The sequence below is a fragment of the Hyaena hyaena genome, unplaced genomic scaffold (genome assembly GCF_003009895.1).
Source record: "Hyaena hyaena isolate Hyena2069 unplaced genomic scaffold, ASM300989v1 scaffold_951, whole genome shotgun sequence".
Lineage (NCBI taxonomy): Eukaryota > Metazoa > Chordata > Mammalia > Carnivora > Hyaenidae > Hyaena > Hyaena hyaena.
In genome coordinates, this window is record NW_024081578.1 from 529,758 (window position 1) to 548,720 (window position 18,963).

The following is an 18,963-nucleotide window of genomic DNA, read 5'->3' on the forward strand; positions in this document are numbered from 1 at the left end:
AAAAAAAAAAAAAGCATACAGGATCTGTACAGCCAACCTGTGCAGGTCTTAATTGACTGATATCCTGTGCCGGGCAGTAGATGATGCTTACAGTTCATTGTTCTCTCTCTGTGGGTTCCGGGAGATTAGCTTACAGAGCTTCAGATTGTCTTCATTCCATATATGTACTTGTTTGTCTTTGGAGTCCCATTTCTAAGCCGTACTGCACGAATTACCTTTGGATCGTGTGTGAAATTTTAGGGAAAAACCCACTTGAACAGGAATATTTTTGAGATAGAGGTGTTTTTTTTTTTAATGTTTTATTTATTTCTAGGAGAGAGAGAGACAGCGCGAGCAGGGGAGGGTCAGAGAGAGAGGGAGTCACAGACTCTGAAACAGGCTCCAGGCTCTGAGCTGGCAGTCAGCACAGAGCCCGACGCGGGGCTCGAACCCACGAACCGCGAGATCATGACCTGAGCGAAAGTCGGACGCTTAACCGACTAAGCCACCCGGGCGCCCCTGTTTTGTTTTGTTTTGTTTTGTTTTGTTTTTTTAACTCCTCCTTTAGAAATGACCAGTTGTTGATTCAATTATTAATTAGGACAAAGCACTCTTATTTAATTAGAAAACCAAGTTATTAAACTTCTAACTGATAATGTTCTTAAATCTTCGCTCATGTGATAACTCTTAAATTTCTACTTCAAAAAGTCTGCCCATCTGTATTAATTTATAATCACCTTCGGTATTTGAAAATCTTTTATCCTTATGTTACATCCTGCCAGAATCCAAAATATAGAAATGATAATTGACTATTTGATATTAAGGAACATTTTAAGTACTTATATTTAAGTTCATATTATTAATATTTATTTTCTTAATTATATACATAATCTAACATTTTCTGTTAGAAAGGACCACTAAGAGCAGTTAAAAGTTAGCTTAGTATATCAGGAAGTTGGAGGAGCATTCTTTCTGACTCAGTTTTTGGCGGAGGCTCCAAAGGCCAAGAACAAAACAATAGGTGCCAAGAACCCCCACATATCAAAGTTAGGAAACAAACCTCTAATGCAGTCATGCCAAAAAGGTGCTAAAAACTGGTTTTGTGACATTTACCTCAGCATCTACCTCAATGGCCTTAAAGTTAAGATTGAAGAGAGCTGGTAGGGGAAATACTTCGGAGGAAATTCTTTGGAGCCCAGTGGAATTTTCCATACTCCTTGTCACAGAAATGGGAGGAAAATGTCTTTTCTTATTCTCAGACCTACTTAGAGGCAGAACTATGTCTGTTCTCTGTATTTGGGGAGACTCATAGTAGACTGGTGTCTGACTCACACTGGAGCAAGCATAAGGCATGGCTACGACTATTGGCTACAGGTGGTAGAACAGAGAGACGACAGCTACCGTGACCTGGAGATTTGCTTTCTGTTCATCCGGGTATTCACTATGACCCAGATGTTGGTCAGATGAGAGAGAATAGGAGAAGTAGACAGTGACAGGGTGAGAGCAGAGCAAGCAAGAAAGTGCCAGTTTGATGTTTAAAACAAAGGAAATGTGGGGTGCCTGAATGGCTCAGTTCGTTAAGTGTCTGACTCTTGATTTCATCTCAGGTCATGAGCTCACAGTTCCTGAGTTTGAGCCCCATGTCGGACTCCAGGCTGGCAGTGCAGAGTCTGCTTGGGATTCTCTCTCTCTCTCTCTCTCTCCTCCCTCTCTCTGCCTCTCCCCTGCTCTCTTTCTCTCAAAATAAATAAACTAAAAAAATAATAAAACAAAGGAAATTTGCCCCAAAGGACCTGGGAAGGTGATGGAGCCCCAGTAGTGTGCCTGTGAGGTGTGGACTGCAGAACACCCAGGGTGAAGGTTGGAATCGGGAGTTTCCAGCTGAAAAGAAGCCATGGCCATTTCATAGTAATTGAAATTCGAGGTTTTCAAAGAGAGGATTTTGAGAAACCCACACAAATGCTGGCAACTAGCAAATCTAGTCATGCCTGCAGCCCCTTTCTGAGGAAGACTTTGGAGGAAGGGAGGGGGTGCCGTTTCTGAATCAAGCTCTGAATTGTTATCATTACCAGGGACTGGGCATCTGAATTCTAAAAGTGACAATTTTAGTGGGATTGAATGTGCCAGTGGAGACTTTTTATTATCGGAGAGTGACTGAAAATGTTATGAGATCTGCTGGAGATTTCCTTCAAGTGCAGTGGAAGTACTAGGTCACATCCAGGAGGATGGATGTCTGGGGTGAAAACAGAATGTTTTTTGTTTGTTTGTTTTTAAATAATTGAGTTCTCTAGATTCTAGCTCATTCAATAAAAAATCACATTGGTTTTCAAACAATGGTTGATAACAAAAAAAAAAAAGGCTTACCTTTCATTATCCAGATGCCACCACATATTGCAAGGAAGTAGTTCATCTCACCAAATGACACTCATACTTGTTGCCTTTGTATCTTGTTATGGGATTTTTGTTGGGGACACTTATTGTTCAGACATACGCACCTGTGGATATTTTAATGAAGATATAATTCAAAAGAGAGAGTTTTCTTGTCTCTATATCACAAATAATCTTACACCTTAGAAATGCTGAAAAGAAAAGCTGCAAAGATCAGTTACAGCAGAAGCAGGATCAACTGTGGCAGCTCTTCAGCAAACAGTTCCCTCAGCTCATTGGGTTTCGAGACTGCACCAAAAGGGTTTCGAGACCCTTTCTCCAAAGGCTGTGCAGTGTCCCTTGAAGCTCTTTACTCTAAAGGGTATTGAGGCTTAATATTTTATTTCAATTCCCAATTTCTGCTCTGACTTCACTTTACTTAATATCTTGTTTTTAAGTTTTGGTTTGTAGTAGTAATAAAACTACTTCCTTTTACTAGCTTGGTACCATAATTTTCTAGAGAGCAGTACAATTAGAGTATTGAGTTAGAAAATAAGATGCATGAATTTACAGTATGCATATATGTAAGAAATCAGAATATCCTACATATTTGTTTAACCAAACCACATGTTGGTAACTTTCACCTGCTTTGGACTCCATTTTTTTCTGACTGGGTTGTCTTATTTTGCAACAGATTTCTTTTGCTTTTCTTATGACACAAAATAAGTTACTGTGAATTGATATATAACATGATGTATTACGTATTATTCTAAGTTCTTTACTTAAATTGTCTAATACTGAAAACCAATACTTTCTTTTATTAAGAAAGGATTTTCCAGGATTATTAGCCTCTCTGCCTCAGTTAGCTCACCTGTAAACAGGGATAGTAACCCTGGAAAATCACTTCACTCAACATCATATCTGTAAGATTTCACCCATGTTGTTGGTATAGGAATAGCTCTTTCTTCCTCACTGCTGTGTTGTATTTAATTGTCTTGAATATACTACAGTATATTTGTCCATTTTACTGTCAAATGAAAAACAAATCCATACTTAGGTAAGATTTTATTGGAAAGGATTGTTGCAATAGAGGGAAGCTCTGACTTTAAGATCAATAAGCATCTGAAAGGTCAGGCAGAAGGAGCTTCTCTTTTATAGGAGTAAATGAGGCCAGAAGGACCCAGTTGTTGAAGAGTGCAGTAAGCAGGTGGCAAAATTGGACAGTTTTCTTTGCTGTGAGCCAGTTCTTGGGAGGTGTCCATTAAGGAGGTTTTGTTCTGCTTTCCAAGGGATTGCCTTTAATCTTAGGGAGAAGAGAAGATTGACGAGCTTGTGGGAAGGAGAGAAGATTAAGCCAAGTTTGGTTAAGTGAAGTTGCCAGGCATCTAATTCAGATTGGTCAGTGGTGACAAACAGTTCAGGTAAGCATTTAGGAGACAAAAAAGGGGAGTTTAGAGAGTTTCTGGTCTTGTCGTAGGTAAATGAGGGGTTAACCATGAGTCTTATTTAGGTCACCTGGGGACAAAGTCTTTGAGGTAAGGTGCTTCCCAAAATGCTAAAGGATGGAAGTATTTCTTAACATCTTAGTGTTCCAGGAGTTCAGGTAAAGCTCAAATATTATCATTATTATTACTATTGATGAAAATTTATAATGCTTCTAGTTTAGGGTCATTATTATTTGAAGTAATTAAATGTATTATGAACATTTTTATACATACATTTTGATGGACATAAGCATACACCTAAGAATGAAATTTCTGTGTCATAGGATGTATGGATATTGAGCTTTAGAAGATATGGACAGTTTTCGAGTTCTACTCATTAGTGTATGAGGGTTCCAGCCACTCCACGTTCATGTCCAAAGTTGATATTATTAGCAGTCCCTTGAATTTTAGCCATCTGGTGTAGGTATAATGAGACGAAATGTAATTTTAAATTGCATTTACCTGATGCAATAATCTCATTGAGCACCTTTTCATATATTGGGCTTTTAGCTATCCTCTTTTGCAAAGTGTTGTTTCAAGTGTTTTCCCACTTAAAATATTTATTTTCTTTTTCTTATTGGTATGTAGAAGTTCTTCATTCTAGATAAAATTCTTAGTCCCGTTCATATACTACAAATCTCCTCTCCAATCTTTGTTATCCATTCTCACTTACTTAATGGTGTCTTTGGATTAATTGAAGTACTTATTTTGTTAAGCTCTGATTTATTAGTTATTGTTAATGCTTTTCTGTTCTTTTTTAAATCTTTCTTTCAAGGTCATGAAGATTGTCTATTTTGTTTTTTTTTTTTTCTGAGAGTTTTATTGTTTTATGTTTCACATTTAATTGTATAATCTACTTCAGTTTAATTCTTGTATATAATGTAGGGTAGGGTCAAGACTCATTTTTAAAATAGGCATATCCAGTTAATGAAACACGTTTATTTATTTAATTAGTTAGTTAGTTAATTATATTTTTTAAAGTTTATTTATTTTGAGAGGCAAAGAATGTATGTGAGCAGGGGAGGGGCAGAGAGAGAAATGGAGAGGGAGAGACAGAATCCCAAGCAGGCTCCATGTTGCCACTGAAGACCCTGACGTGGGGCTCAATCTCATGAAATGTGAGATCATGACCTGAGCTGAGATGAAGAGTTGGATGCCTAACCGACTAAGCTATCCAGGCACCCCATTGCAGCACACTGATTGATGAGGCCATTCTTTCTCTGATTTCCAGATAATAACTGGGCAGATAATTCAATAATCAGCTATTTCATTCCGTTTAAAAAAAAGCAAACTAATTTTTGACTTTTTTTTTTCTACATTAAATTGAGCAGTAACTCCTTCAAAACTTGTTTTATGTATACACACAGTATCGATTTTTAGGAGGAGGTTGTCACTAGAAATTGTGTTTTAAATTTTTTTCCATTTTATTGTAGTAAGAACACTTAATATAACATGCAACCCCCTTAACAGATTTTCATGTATAATACGATATTATTAGGTATAGGCACAATATTGTGCAGCAGATCCCTAGAACTCATTCATCTTGCATAAATGAAAATTTACCTCTTGATTAGCCACTCATCATTTCTTCTCCAGCTGACTATCATTTTCTTCTTTGGTTCTCTGAGTTTGACTACCTTACAGACTCAGAGAAGTGGACTCAGGCAATACTTATGAGTCTTTGACTAGCTTCTTTCACTTATCAAAATGTCCTCAGTGTTCACCCTTGCTGCATGTTGCAGGATTTTCCTTTTTAAGGCTCGATAGCCCTTGATTATATGTACACACCACATTTTTTTGTGTGCTCATCTGTCAGTGGGCGTTTAGGTTGTTTCTGTTATTGTGGCTGCTGTCATTGCAGTGACTCTTGGAGTGCAGGTAGATACATGGGAGAGCTGGGTTTCTAGCCCAGCTGCTGTGCAGCAAAGTGGTGGGCAGAGCTGTGGTGAGTGCCGCTTGTTCTGCTTTGTTCTCTGTAGTCCCCAGGGACTAGCGTGTGTATGCTGGATCCCATCATTGCCCCAGATGGTGAGATAGGAGCTGGCTCCTAGGGTAGATTCAGAAAAACTGGGATGTTGGATGTGAGGACTCTTTTCTTCCTCAGGAAGAAGCGGCAGCTAAGGACCCCCTGGCTGGTATTGCATTGTGCTATTCTGTGCTAAGGTGGGGATTATGGTGAGAGCCTGCCTCCACTTTTCTTACGTGTCACTGCACCTGCTTGGGTGTAGAAGCCTCTCAAAGAGCTTTTGGATTTCTGACAAAAAGAACTGATCTGTGTGTTGCTACTGAGTTGGTATGTTCAAGAGGGGAAGGAGTGTCCAGAGCTTCCTGTTCCTTGCTGAAGTCACTCCTAGTCAAAGTTTTCAATGGCTATTCTCTCTTACTCTATTTCCTACCCTACCATTCATGACTCTATCCACTCCAATCAGGCTTCTGTCTCTCTCAGCTGAAAAACAGGTCTCCCTTTTGCTAAATCCCATGGGGAGATTTCTATCCTCACCTTAATCTCTCAGCGGTATTTGGTCCTGTTAACCAATTCTTCCATAAAATTTTCTCTCTCCTTAATTTCTGTTTCCACTGCATACTTCTTGGATTTCCTCCTTTTTGGGTAGTTTATTCTTTGTCTTAATTGTTGGCTTATCTTCCTCCATCTGCTCATTGAATGGAGTTCCTCAGGTTTTAATTCCATGTTCTTCTCTCCCTGTAAATTCTCTTTTCTAACAAGTGACTCATCTGACCGTTAGAATATCTGAGGAGCTTTTAAAATCCTGATGCTTGGACTTCATCCTAAACTAAATCTGAGGTGAGACTAGACATCAGTAGGTTTGCAGAGTTTCTCAGGTGAATTCCATGCACAACAAAGCTGAGAATCACTAGACAAATCCATGCGGACCTACAGTATTAAAGTTTACTTATTTATTTTGAGAGAGAGAGAGAGAGAAAGAGCATGTAAATGTGTAGGGTAGTGGGGGGAGGGACAGAGAGAGAGGGAGTGAGAATCCCAAGCAGGTTACATGCTGTCAGCAAAAGCTGAACGCAGGGCTCTCTATCTCACGAACCGTGAAATCATGACCTGAACTGAAATCAGAAGTTGGGCACTTAACCGACTGAGCCACCCAGGTGTCCTACAATTTTGTTTATTAAAAAAATTATTAATGTTTCTTTATTTTTGAGAGAGAGAGAGAGAGGGAGTGTGAGTGGGTGAGGGCAGAGAGAGGAGACAGAATCTGAAGTAGGCTCCAGGCTCTGAGCTGTCACCACAGAGCCTGATGTGGGGCTCAGACTCATGAACCATGAGATCATGACCTGAGCTGAAGTCGGACACTTAACCTACTGAGCCACCTAGGCACCCCTGTCCCACAATCTTAAATACTATTTTTGCATCAGAATAGCCAACATTTGTATTTGATTCTTAAATGCATAGCCAGCATATAGCACCATGCCTGGCATATAGCAAATGCTTAAAAACTTTGTTCAGTGAATTCAGGAATGACTAATGTGCATGCAAGGGGAGATTTAGCATGCAAATAGTTGAATGACGGTTAAGTTTTCATTGTTCTTTGAGGAGTTTTATTATTTAGTTGATGTTGTGGGTTGAGTTCTCTACAAGACAGACTGTGAGATGAAGATTTACATGCAGAAAGACATTGTGTTTGGAACAACACTTCTAGGGAATGAGGAAGCAAGTTCAAGCATGTGAACAATGCCTTTGCCACTGAGGCAAGACGATCCAGGGAGCTCTGAAGCCTGGATGGCTTTCAGAGATGCCTGTCTGTAGGAATGGACCTTGAATACATTTGTGTCCCCATATCAAACTCTTTGGGTGTGGGCTGCCTCCAGAGCAAGACCCCTTCCTTCAGCTGAAGGCTATTTGAGAAGTGACTCAGCTCAGAGGCTTAAGCAGACAGCCTTCCGGGCAACAGCCTCAGTTCTGAAGGGGTGACCTGGGGGATGTGGCACCACAGCCTCTGCTACAAGTGGAACCAGATTATCAACTGAATAAGATCTTACACCTTATTTTAACCTTTGATTTAAAGGTGAGTATACTGAGGTGCAGAGAGGGATTTGCCCAATATTATGTAGTAATCTTCCAGTTTGTCGGGTCTAGAATGCTAGTCTCTTGGCCCTTAGACAAGTGTCTCTTCAATTATACCCACACGTAACTTGATTATGTGTGCCTTGTGTGTTGGATTTATCTTCTCGGCATTTCTGTGAGGCCAGAGGGGAAACATTTTATGTTTATGTTCTGTATGGAGAATTGAGAAAATGAAAGCACCATAGCAGCTGCAGTTAGTATCAGAGTCAGAGGTATCATTATGAATTCGTATCTGGTGCAATACTGTTTCTGCATAGTAGGGAAGATAATTGCATGGTGAATGTCTTGAGGTGTAAGTTTGATTCCTTATGTCATGAGGTTTAGAACAAATTGGTAAACGAATAGGAAGTGTTGAGAATGCATAATGTTTTACACTGTTTGAGAAATATACCACGTAAGTAGATCTTTGTAGTATTCATAGGATGAGTAATCTCATATGTGATATGAAGTTAAAAAAGACCATAAAGATTAGGAAATTGCTAGTATCCAAAATCCAGCATCTCTACAAATAGATGTTTCTACTTTGTGAAAAATGTTTTGCTTTGAGCCATGGATGATGTAATTCCATTATTGTAAGTAGACAAGATTTGAAAATGTTTCCACAGGATCCAACAGTTCCTTAAGCCCAGTTGAGGGATAAGTGAAATGAATGCTGTGAAGCACTGTTCTTAATTATGATTCTTGGCCTGAAATAACACAGTAGACTTTGCCACACACATGCACATACGCCCATAAACACATTCTTTTCAAATAAATATAAACTAATTAAACTCAACTAATCATGTAAAAGGTATTACTCACTATATTCATAAACCTTCTGTTCACAGTTTAATCTGTGAAAACAGAATGGAAAATAAATATAGAAGCTGTCAAGAGAGGTAATAATAAGTTATACTGTAATTAGGAAAATACAAAACAAATAAAAACACTCTATAATAACCCTGGATTCATGCACAACTACTGACTTAATTTATTACCTGAATACATAAAGTCTTTCTCTGCCTTTTTATGTCTATCTATCTGATTATCTAGAAGAGACTCAGAGAAGGATTTGCCCAACATTAAGTAATAATCTTCCAGTCTGTCTGGGTCTAGAATGTTAGTCTTTTGGCTCTTAGACAAGTCCTCTGTGCTCTGCCTATTAATCTCCCTCTCACCCCCAGTCCCTATCACCCACTGATCTTTTTATTGTCTCAATAGTTTTGCCTTTTTCCACAATGTCATAAGGTTAGAATCATCGTATAGTCTTCTTTCATTTAGTAATATGCATTTCTGGTTCCTTCATATCTTTCCATTGTTTGATAGAGCAAATAATTTAATGCTAAATAATATTCCATTATCTGGATATACCACAATTTATTTATCTACTCATTTACCGAAGAACATCATGGTTGCTTCCAACTTTGGCAACTATGAATAAAGCTGTTATAAACATGTGTGTGCGTGTGTGTGCGTGCGTGCGTGCGTGTGTGTGTGTGTGTGTGTGTGTAGACATTTAAGTTTTTATATCCTTTGGGTAAATACCAAGGAGCGAGACTGCTGGATTGTATGGTAAGAGTATGTGTAGTGTTTTAAGAAACTGTTGCACTGTCCTTCTATGTGGCTGCACCATTTTGCATTTCCACCAGAAATATATCAGAGTTCCTACTGTTCTGTTGTTTCATATCTTCATTTGCATTTGGTAGTGTCTGTGTGGAAATTTTGGCCATTCTAATAGGTATAGATAGTATTTCATTATTTCAATTTGCTTTTGTCTGATGACATATGATGTGAACCTCTTTCCATATGCTTATTTGACATCTGTCGATCTTTGGTGAGGTATCTGTTAAGGTCCTTGACCTTCTGCTCTTCCCACGCCCAAAAAACTTTTTAATTTTAGAACAATTTTAGACTTATAGAAAGTTTGCCAAAATACAGATATCACAAACACCCTTCTCCTAGTTTCTATTATTAACATTTTACATTAGTATAATACATTTTTTTTACAATTAAAGAACCAGTACTGATGAACTATTATTAACTAAAGTCATATTTTTTCAGTCTTTCTTAGTTTTTGCCCAATGTTCTTTTCTGTTCCAGGATCCTATTCAGTATATTACATGTAATTTTCATGTTTCCTTAGTCTTCTGTTGGCTGTGACAGTCTTATAGACCTTCCTTTTTTTACATGACCATGATGGCTTTGAGGGGTCCTAGTCAAGTATTTTATAAAATGTTACTTTACTGGAATTTTTCTGTATTTTTCTCATGGTTGGCTTGGAGTTATGTGTTTTAGGGAGGAAGACCACAGGATTCAATGCCATTCTTATCACAGTTTATTAAGGGTACATAAAGTTAACATGACTTATCACTGTTAGGTCAACCATGATCATCTGGCTGAGGCAGTATTTGTCAGGTTTCTCTGCTATAAAGTAACTCTTTTTCCCTTTCCTATATATACTCTTTGGAAGGAAGCCACTAGGCACAGCTCACACTAAGAAATGTAGAGTTATGTTCTACCCTGAAAATAGAGGATCTATTTGGAATTCCATTTATTTGAACTTCTTCATGGGTGAATTGTCTGTTCTCCTCCATTTATTTATTTATTTATTTATTTATTTATTTATTTATTTTATCATTTGTTCGCATCTGTGTGGACTCATGGATTTTTATCTTATACTTTGGAATATAACCCAATATGACTTTATTTGATTGCCCATATCATTCAGATTTGGCCATTGGGAGACCTTTCTGTTGGCTTCTGTGTCCCTTTGATACACTCTCATCATCTTTTTTTTTTTTTTGAGCTTATTTTCAGTCACTACATGATATCTGATTTATTTTTTAATCTTCTCTTTTCCTCCGATTTTGGGTGAGGATACCAATTTGTTTCCACAAAGGAGGATCTCTACCACCTGAGGTGTTCAGATCCAGGATCCCTCAGCATTGTAGACTTTGTGTGCGTTTCTCAGGGAAGAACATAGCTCTTACAAGGTTCCCAGTGTTGTCCGTAACCTAAAAAAGAGGTAAAGAATTGCTTGCTGCTGTAAAGAGGAGAAATAATGCAGCCTACACACTTTACATACCTTCCTCTTCGTTTACTGCTTCGTGCTTGCCTGCCTCAGCTCATGTCCGGCTGAAAGCTTTGTGGCTCCCACACCCCGATTACTCATGCTGGCATGTGCCATACTACTTTAAAGTCTGAAAAGGATTTTGATCATTGTTGTTGCATTTATAACTCTGTAAAACTAAAATCATCCCTTTCGACTCACATTCCTGGTTAGGGAGGATATTCAGATAATATATGCTCATACACACCAGTTTTGAAATGGAGCTGTGTAGTATGGTCACTAAAGGGTCAGGTAAAAATAAGAATGTCCTTCAGTTAATGGAAAACTGAGTTTCCCCTTTGGAAAGAAATTTCTGGATTTTTCCCTTAGTGCTGGAAAACATTACATCATCCAGCTATACAGCCTGATGCATTCCTTGCATAACTTCACATATTAGTAATGACATCGGTTCAAGTTTAGGCAAGTGAACAAAAGAAGACTGGTTGTAAAAAGGCTTTTGATATAAAACATTATTTTCTCTAGTCATTTGATCACTTTGCCTGAGTAAAGTAAGTTATTTTCTTAAATTAATATCATATTTCTATGCAATAAATCCTCTTTTGTAATAATAACAGAGTTGTTGATAGATTTCTTGAAATAAAACGAAATGGCCTAGTCAAATAGATAAAATATTGTACTGAGATTCAGAATGTAAAGATAATGATGAAATGTGAATTAAGTGTGTGACCTAATTAAATGCATTTAACTCTTCTTATTCTTGGTTACTTTGTGTAAATACTAGTCACTTTAGCAAGTTACAAGGTTATGTATAGTAAAATGCAGACATAGGAAAATATGCAAATTATTTCAGCTCTTTGGCAAAAAGTGGTATAGCTTGTAGACTCTTAAAATATATTTTTAATGTGTAGAGATGTCTTTAATGTTATTTAGTATTGATTGAGCTAAGGAAGTGATTTCTACTGTTCTTAGGTAGGAAAACCCCTGAATTCATACATGTGAATATAAACTACATGGAATTTCACTTAAATTTTAAAATGTCTTTGAATTTCTAATATAAAAAAAGATGAACTGTTGATTAAATATTCATAACAGATTAACTACAGCAGAGTCATGAAAATATATATTGATACAAATAAATAAAAGAGCTATAATATATTTGATGTGTTCCTTTTTTTTAATTTCAAGAGATTTTTGTTAGCCAACATTGATTGTTGTTAATAAATAAGAATTTTTGTTGTTGTTTTGTTTTCTGTTTCTTTTTAGCTGTGGAAAGAAATAAAAACTTTTGGAGATGGCTGGAGGGAAGAATAGCACTGATAAGTTATAGAAAGAGCAAATTCAGATTTTCTAGGACTAATGATTTTAAAAATTAGTGAGACTAATTGATAGAACCTAAGAATATATATGTTATGAGCACACATACATATATACAACATACTTATATATGATATGATATATGATATGATATAAATCCTGAAACAATGTGTGAAAGGATAGTGATAAGATCGGTACTATTTCACTTTTATTGTGGTGAGCTCATAGTGAAATAATAGCTAGGAATCAAGATGACCAGATTTCATCTAACTCTATCACCTTAGGATCCTCTCTTAACCTTCCTGTCTTAGTTTCTGTGTGTACCATGGACCTAGTTGCTCCATTAACTCATCTACTGTGTACTCTTATACCAATCAGGATTTTCTCTTTCTCTCCACTGAAAAAGAGCAATCTGGGTGGTTAATAATCTCTCCTATTTCATCAAGGGAGCATTTGTGATTATCAAATGAAAGAATGTAATGGACATGATAGTTGGTTCTTCAGTATCTATTTCATTCCAGTCTATTGATCTGAGCGAATTGTGATTACTTCTTTCTCTTTGCCAGTGATTGGTTCAGCAATGGCCAATGCTGGAAGCATCTGAGGAAAACAAAAACATAAAACCACAAACAACAAAACATAACCTTTATCCTAAGAGGACACCTCAGCAAGAAATGCTCTTCATCTGGAAGTGATGTGTGTAACTGCTACCACTATAGCGCACACAGGCATCCTGAGTCTGAAGTCCATTTAGAAGAGCTGGCAAATGGGAAGTGTTTGAGACAGTGTGTATTTCATATTATATAAGAAGTATAGGGAATTACAAAAATATAGAAGCCATGATTCTCTCAACTGTCATATTGTGTGTGTGTGTGTCTACGCACACAGATATAGAGAAAAAGCTACAAAATAATTGCCACAATATATCTATGTTTGTGTTCACTAGAGTAAGCTGGGATGTTTGGGGCAAGATTTCAGATAAGCAGTCATAAAGGACAGGCTGGGTGTAGATGAGTACAATGAGAAGAGGAAGTTACAGTACTCTAGAAAGGAGGATTTATTCTGAACCAGGGAAGGAGGGGAAGGACAAAATTTGGTAGTGAGTTACAAGGGCTAGAAAGTGAATTTGACTGACACAGCATACAGCTGTATGGGAGAAAAGACTCTTTCCTCTATCGCCAATAACTAGGTCTATGAAATAATAGGCATATTAACAGGAGTAAAGGTATACAAATTATTAATTTTTAATATTACATTCATTGGGGGCATCAGAGCAAAAAACAAGTGAATGCCCAAAGGGTGATGAGATTTGAAAGCTGATAGGGGAGGGGATGTATGCCTCGTGAGGGAGAGTTTAGGATTTTTAGGCAAGATGAATGGGCCCTTAGAAGAATAGATGGGAGATATGACAGTTTGTAACAAAGTTTTTTTGGGTGTCCTCCCATACTTCTAGTGTTCTCTCCTGTGATAAGAGTCAATCTTCTTTAGTTGATGAAACTCCCAGGGAAGGGATTTAGGACAATAAATTCTGTTTGGAGGATCTGTCTATAGGCAGATGGGAGTTCAGAGAGAGCCTCTCTGGCATTTCCCCTTTTTCAAGTGACTTTAGCTCCAAATAATCCATATGCCACAGAGACATCTTCCACAGCTGGAAGGAAAAAATCAGGCTGGAAAGTTCTCTGCTACTAAAATTAGTATTAATAGTTTTAATGTTGTCTGGCCATTTCATTTCTTAGAAGGAATGTACCTATAAAGGAATTTACATCGAGACACTATAATACAGTCTTTAATTGATCCAATACAACTGTATTTTGTAATCAAACCTGTTTTTTCACCCATGAATGAGAAACTTTGTAGATGGGTTTGAACACTAATTTGCATCCTAGTATCCAATTTTCCCACATATCCTCATTCTCTTTAGTTTTCAATCTTTGGATAAGGGATGACAAGTGGCTCTAGGGAAGTTAGTTCACCTGCAGTGAAATAGAAGATCTCATTACCAGTCCCCAAGTCCCAGCAGCTGTGATATTGAAGCTGATAAGGCCATGAGAAGCAATTTTAAAAATCCATATAATCTTTTGCACCTTTACGTGGTTTAATTAATTGATTACTTTTTTTCTTTAATATTTTGGACTCTGATATCTATTTGAAAGGTTTTCTGTATCAATTTGTAGTATTTTTTGATTTTTATAAACTTCTTAATATCAGTCACATCTCACCTCTAGTGATTCTTATCAGCAGATTGTACCATAATTAACTCAGAACAGAATTGCCTGGTAGGTAAGAGCTGAGATTTCAAAACAAAGCCATTACTTCTAAGTTTGTTTCGTATAAATTAATATTGTTTATAAAATTGATACTTTTACCATATGAATACAGAATAGAATAGACTGCTAGATACTCCAAGTATAACTAAAACTTCCTTGTGATTGTCATGATTGTGTGTGTGTGTGTGTGTGTGTGTGTGTGTGTGTGTGTTGGGACAATGATTATATAAGACTTTATGAGTGGTAAAAGGAAACCAAACAGTAAACTAAACACATTTTTCATTGGATTCCAAGGACGTGCGTTTTTTGTTTGTTTGTATTTTTATGTGCTTTCAAAGGATACCAATTTAGTCAAGTGGCTTGTTCAAAGTTAATTAAAATAGAAAAATATGGCAGTTTTTCCTCCTTTTGATAGTTGATAGCAAACATATATAGAAAAGATAGTTGTAACTTATAGCTCTGTGTTTTCCTAGTTTAATTGATCAAGTAATAGAGAAATTTCTTTTACCATTCCTCCACCCTCCCCAGCATATTTAACTCAGAACATTCTTTAGTTATTTCTTGAGCAATACTATTTTATAAATGTCAACATGATAGTTTCATGAATTCTTAGACTATCTCTCTTGCCATATCCTCTTTTTTTTAGATTTTTAAAAATGATTATTTATTTATTTACTTTTTAATAGTTTATTGTCAAGTTGGTTTCCATATAACATCCAGTGCTCATCCCCACAAGTGCCCTCCTTCATGCCCATCACCCCCCCTTCCCCTCCCCCTCACCCCATCTGCCCTCAGTTTGTTTTCGGCATTCCAGAGTCTCTCGTGGTTTGCCTCCCTCCCTCTCCTCCAGTATTTTTCCCCTTCTTCTCACCCATGGTCCTCCGTTAAGTTCCTCCTAATCCTTCTATACGTGCAAACATATGGTATTTGTCCTTCTCTGCCTGACTTATTTCACTCAGCATAACACCCTCAAGGTCCATCCATGTTGCTACACATTGGCTATATCCTCTTAATAGGATTCACATACTCCTTTACTTAGACAGAGATTAATATACATTACTGAAAAAAATATTTTTTGCTGTTTTTATTTTGTTTCCTGTTACCTCATTGTCTGCACTCCCTTTGCGCTTGTCTAGATTTTGATTGCAGGTTGGTTTTGGACAAGGAAGACATCTGTTTAATTTTGTTTGAAAGAGAGTTACCTGGAGTGTTTAAGACAGTGCTTTCATGAATGTGGTAAAGTTAAATGGTAAGATATTTCTTTCATTTTTTATTTTTTATGACAAATATATGTTGGGCATCTGACAATGACTACCATTTTTATTTACTTTATTTGGTTATGAACCTGTGGTTGTGAACTTGTCTCAAAAGCATCTTACACCCATTGACAATTACCTATTTCTTTTGCTGGCCATTTCTACATACTTAACCAGAGTTTTGTTTTGTTTTCTTCTCTTATAGCCAGCAGTCAGCAGAGGACCTTGCCCGAGTACCTGCCAACTCCACTAGCAATATCTTGAATAGGCTTTTGGTCAGTTACGATCCCAGGATAAGACCAAATTTTAAAGGTTTGTTTCTCTCCCCACCAAAAGTCTTCAATCTCTGCAATTTAAAAATTATGTTACCCATATAAGATCATTTAGTTGTGATATTAAGAACAATAAGATGTCAAATTGTCATCTTACTGTCCTGTGATGTGCTTAGACTTAGGGCAACTTAATGACAAAGGTATTTAAAGCTAAGCAAAATATTAATCCTAATAGTTTCATGTGGTTCCCAGTTAAAAAAACAAAACAATAGATATACTGTGAATTAATAGACCAACCTGTGTCATGGGTTTTCTGAGTAGTACTTCGTATTCTTAGCTTTACTGATTTAAACTTCAAGCTCTGGATGCAGTTTGGCTTTCATTCACAGACACCAACATTATCATTTGTAGAATAACCATATACTCATTGGGATTGGACAGTAGTTCTTACATGTATTCAAATTCTTTTAAAATTTTTGTTAGCATTTCATGGTGATAAAAAATGCCTTCTACTCTTTTGCTGGAAAAAGATGGCCATATGGTTTTAAAAAACACATTAACTTTGTGAATAAGAGCAACTATGTTTTCTACCACATAGATTGTTTCTACTCCAATAGAATATTACTATTTATCACACCTTTTCAAGAACCAAAACCATACTTGCAGTAAAAGTCACGAGACGATTATATAATTGTGCAAACTTTCTTTCTTTCCTTCTGTTCTTTTTTTTTGTTTTTTGTTTTTTGTCCTTTTGATGAGTTAGGAAAAGCTGTATGAAAAGCTCTCCTCTGGAAAACTGTAATCCTTCTTGCTGGCTAAAGACAGGTATTAATGTAGATCAGATTAACATTATAAGGCTTGATATTTTTTTTCTTCTTCCTTTACAGAAAAAAAAATGTCTGCAGCTGTTTCTAGTCAACTGAAGTTATACAACTATGTTGTAAAAACAGGGTTTTTTGTTCATTACCAGAACCTATTCGGTTACTTTCAACAACAGCCATGGTCTGGGTTGTTTCATGTCTACCATATATTGATTCACCACCTGTTTTTCATCAGTCAGTGGCTCTGTGGCTAAAAAACTAAATTCACATTTTCCCTTTGTTAGCCCCACCAGCAGCCCACAATGAATAAAAAGAATAAAGAAAAAAAGGCAAGCAAGAAAGAAATTTGCAACATTATACCTTAATTCTAACTCCATGAACTTTCAAATTATTTTCCAACAGGTCAGGCAAAAATCTTTATAATGATTCTGTTATATGTCTGATTAACTCTGCATATTTATGAATTAGAAATCAAAATATAGCAATTGTAAGTAAAATGTATTGAAAACTGATTTCCAATTCAAGTAAGATTTGAAGTGATTATAAAAATGCAAAAAAAATCAAGCATTTAAAAAATGGTGTTTTTTAAACGTTTTACATTTTGTTGAGGTAAATGCATTAACTCAATATAAAATTTCTTTAAAGGTAAGCAACTAACTCAGTCTCTACAATTTAAGAGATAAGTGTCTGAATAAATAACATAAGAAAATGCAACTTAACTCATTTTTATTTTTTATGATCCCTTATTTAGGAGCATAAGTTAATAGCAATTGTGAACATGGAATATTGAAACCATAGATTTAAGTTTTTATATCCCATGTGCATTGGAAAAAAATATAAAAATCGAGTGCATAAACCATAAAAATATGAAAATTCTGACCAAGTTTCTTACACTTACTAAACATATTCTTAATTTTTATTCATAGGCATTCCTGTTGATGTAGTAGTCAATATTTTTATCAACAGTTTTGGATCCATTCAAGAGACAACAATGGTAAGACTGCAGTTAATTTAATATTTTTAATTATCAAAATTGTAACTACAGAATTGTGTAAGTCATATTAAAACTGAAAAATAAAAGCACCTGAGAGGCTTAGTCCGTTAAACATCTGACTTCAGCTTAGGTCATGCTCTCACCGTCTGATAGTTTGAGCCCCATGGCAGGCTCTGTGCAGACAGCTCAGAGCCTGGAGCCTGTTTAGGATTCTGTATCTTCCTCTCTCTCTGCCCCTTCCCCGCTTGTGCTTTGTCTCTTGCTCAATAATAAAATAAAACGTTAAAAAAATGTCTTTAACTGAAAAATAAAAGGGCACCTGGGTGACTCAGTTGGTTGAGCATCTGACTTTGGCTCAGGTCATGATCTAGCAGCAGTCCCAGGGCTCAGTCCCGAAGTTGGATGCTGTACTGACAGCTTGGAGCCTGGAGCCTACTTCGGATTCTGTGTCTCCTTCTCTCTCTGCTTCTCCCCAGCTTATGCTCTGTCTCTATCTCTCTCAAAAATAAATAAACATTAAAAAAATTTTGAAAACTGAAAAATAAGGAATAACTCTAAGGCAAAATGCATACTTTCTTGTAGTATAAAATATCAAAATTCCAAGGTTTGTTACCTTGGATTTCGGTGCCTATATAATTTTGTAATTCAAATGTAGCCTTACTGCTAGTTAAAACTCACAGAGAAGAATTAATATACTCACTCTGAACAACTAATTGGATACCACCTGGGAAAAACACTCATACAGTGAGTATTCTGGAGCAACATTTATTTCCTAGTATGTTTATATGTGTGAGCATTAAAAAGTAAGTGTTCACAGTTTATTTTTCTTCTAGTTTCCTGAGGAGAATCTTCATTTCCTCTGTTGTGCTAATATTGTGATGTTTGGATCAGAGAATTGTAAAAAGCAAAGAGGAAAATCAATTTTTATAAGATCTGGTAACAGAGATGCCTGAAAAACAAAATGTAACAAGGGGAAAGGTCATGGAAAAGCAAAGGAAGAGCCAAAAGATGTGACAGGCCAGCTTCTGTCTTGAAAGGAACAGAAAAGAGTTCAGAGAAGTGGC

The 18,963-nt window shown here is 36.6% G+C and overlaps 1 protein-coding gene across 1 annotated transcript in view; it reads left to right on the plus strand.

Moving 5' to 3' along the window:
• Positions 1–18,963, plus strand: part of GLRB (glycine receptor beta) — a 99,898-nt gene that overhangs the window by 21,318 nt on the left and 59,617 nt on the right. The window contains exons 3-4 of the mRNA XM_039221127.1: positions 16,018–16,124; positions 17,832–17,899. Coding sequence (XP_039077058.1) covers positions 16,018–16,124; positions 17,832–17,899 — 175 coding nt within the window. The remainder of the gene's footprint in view (positions 1–16,017; positions 16,125–17,831; positions 17,900–18,963) is intronic.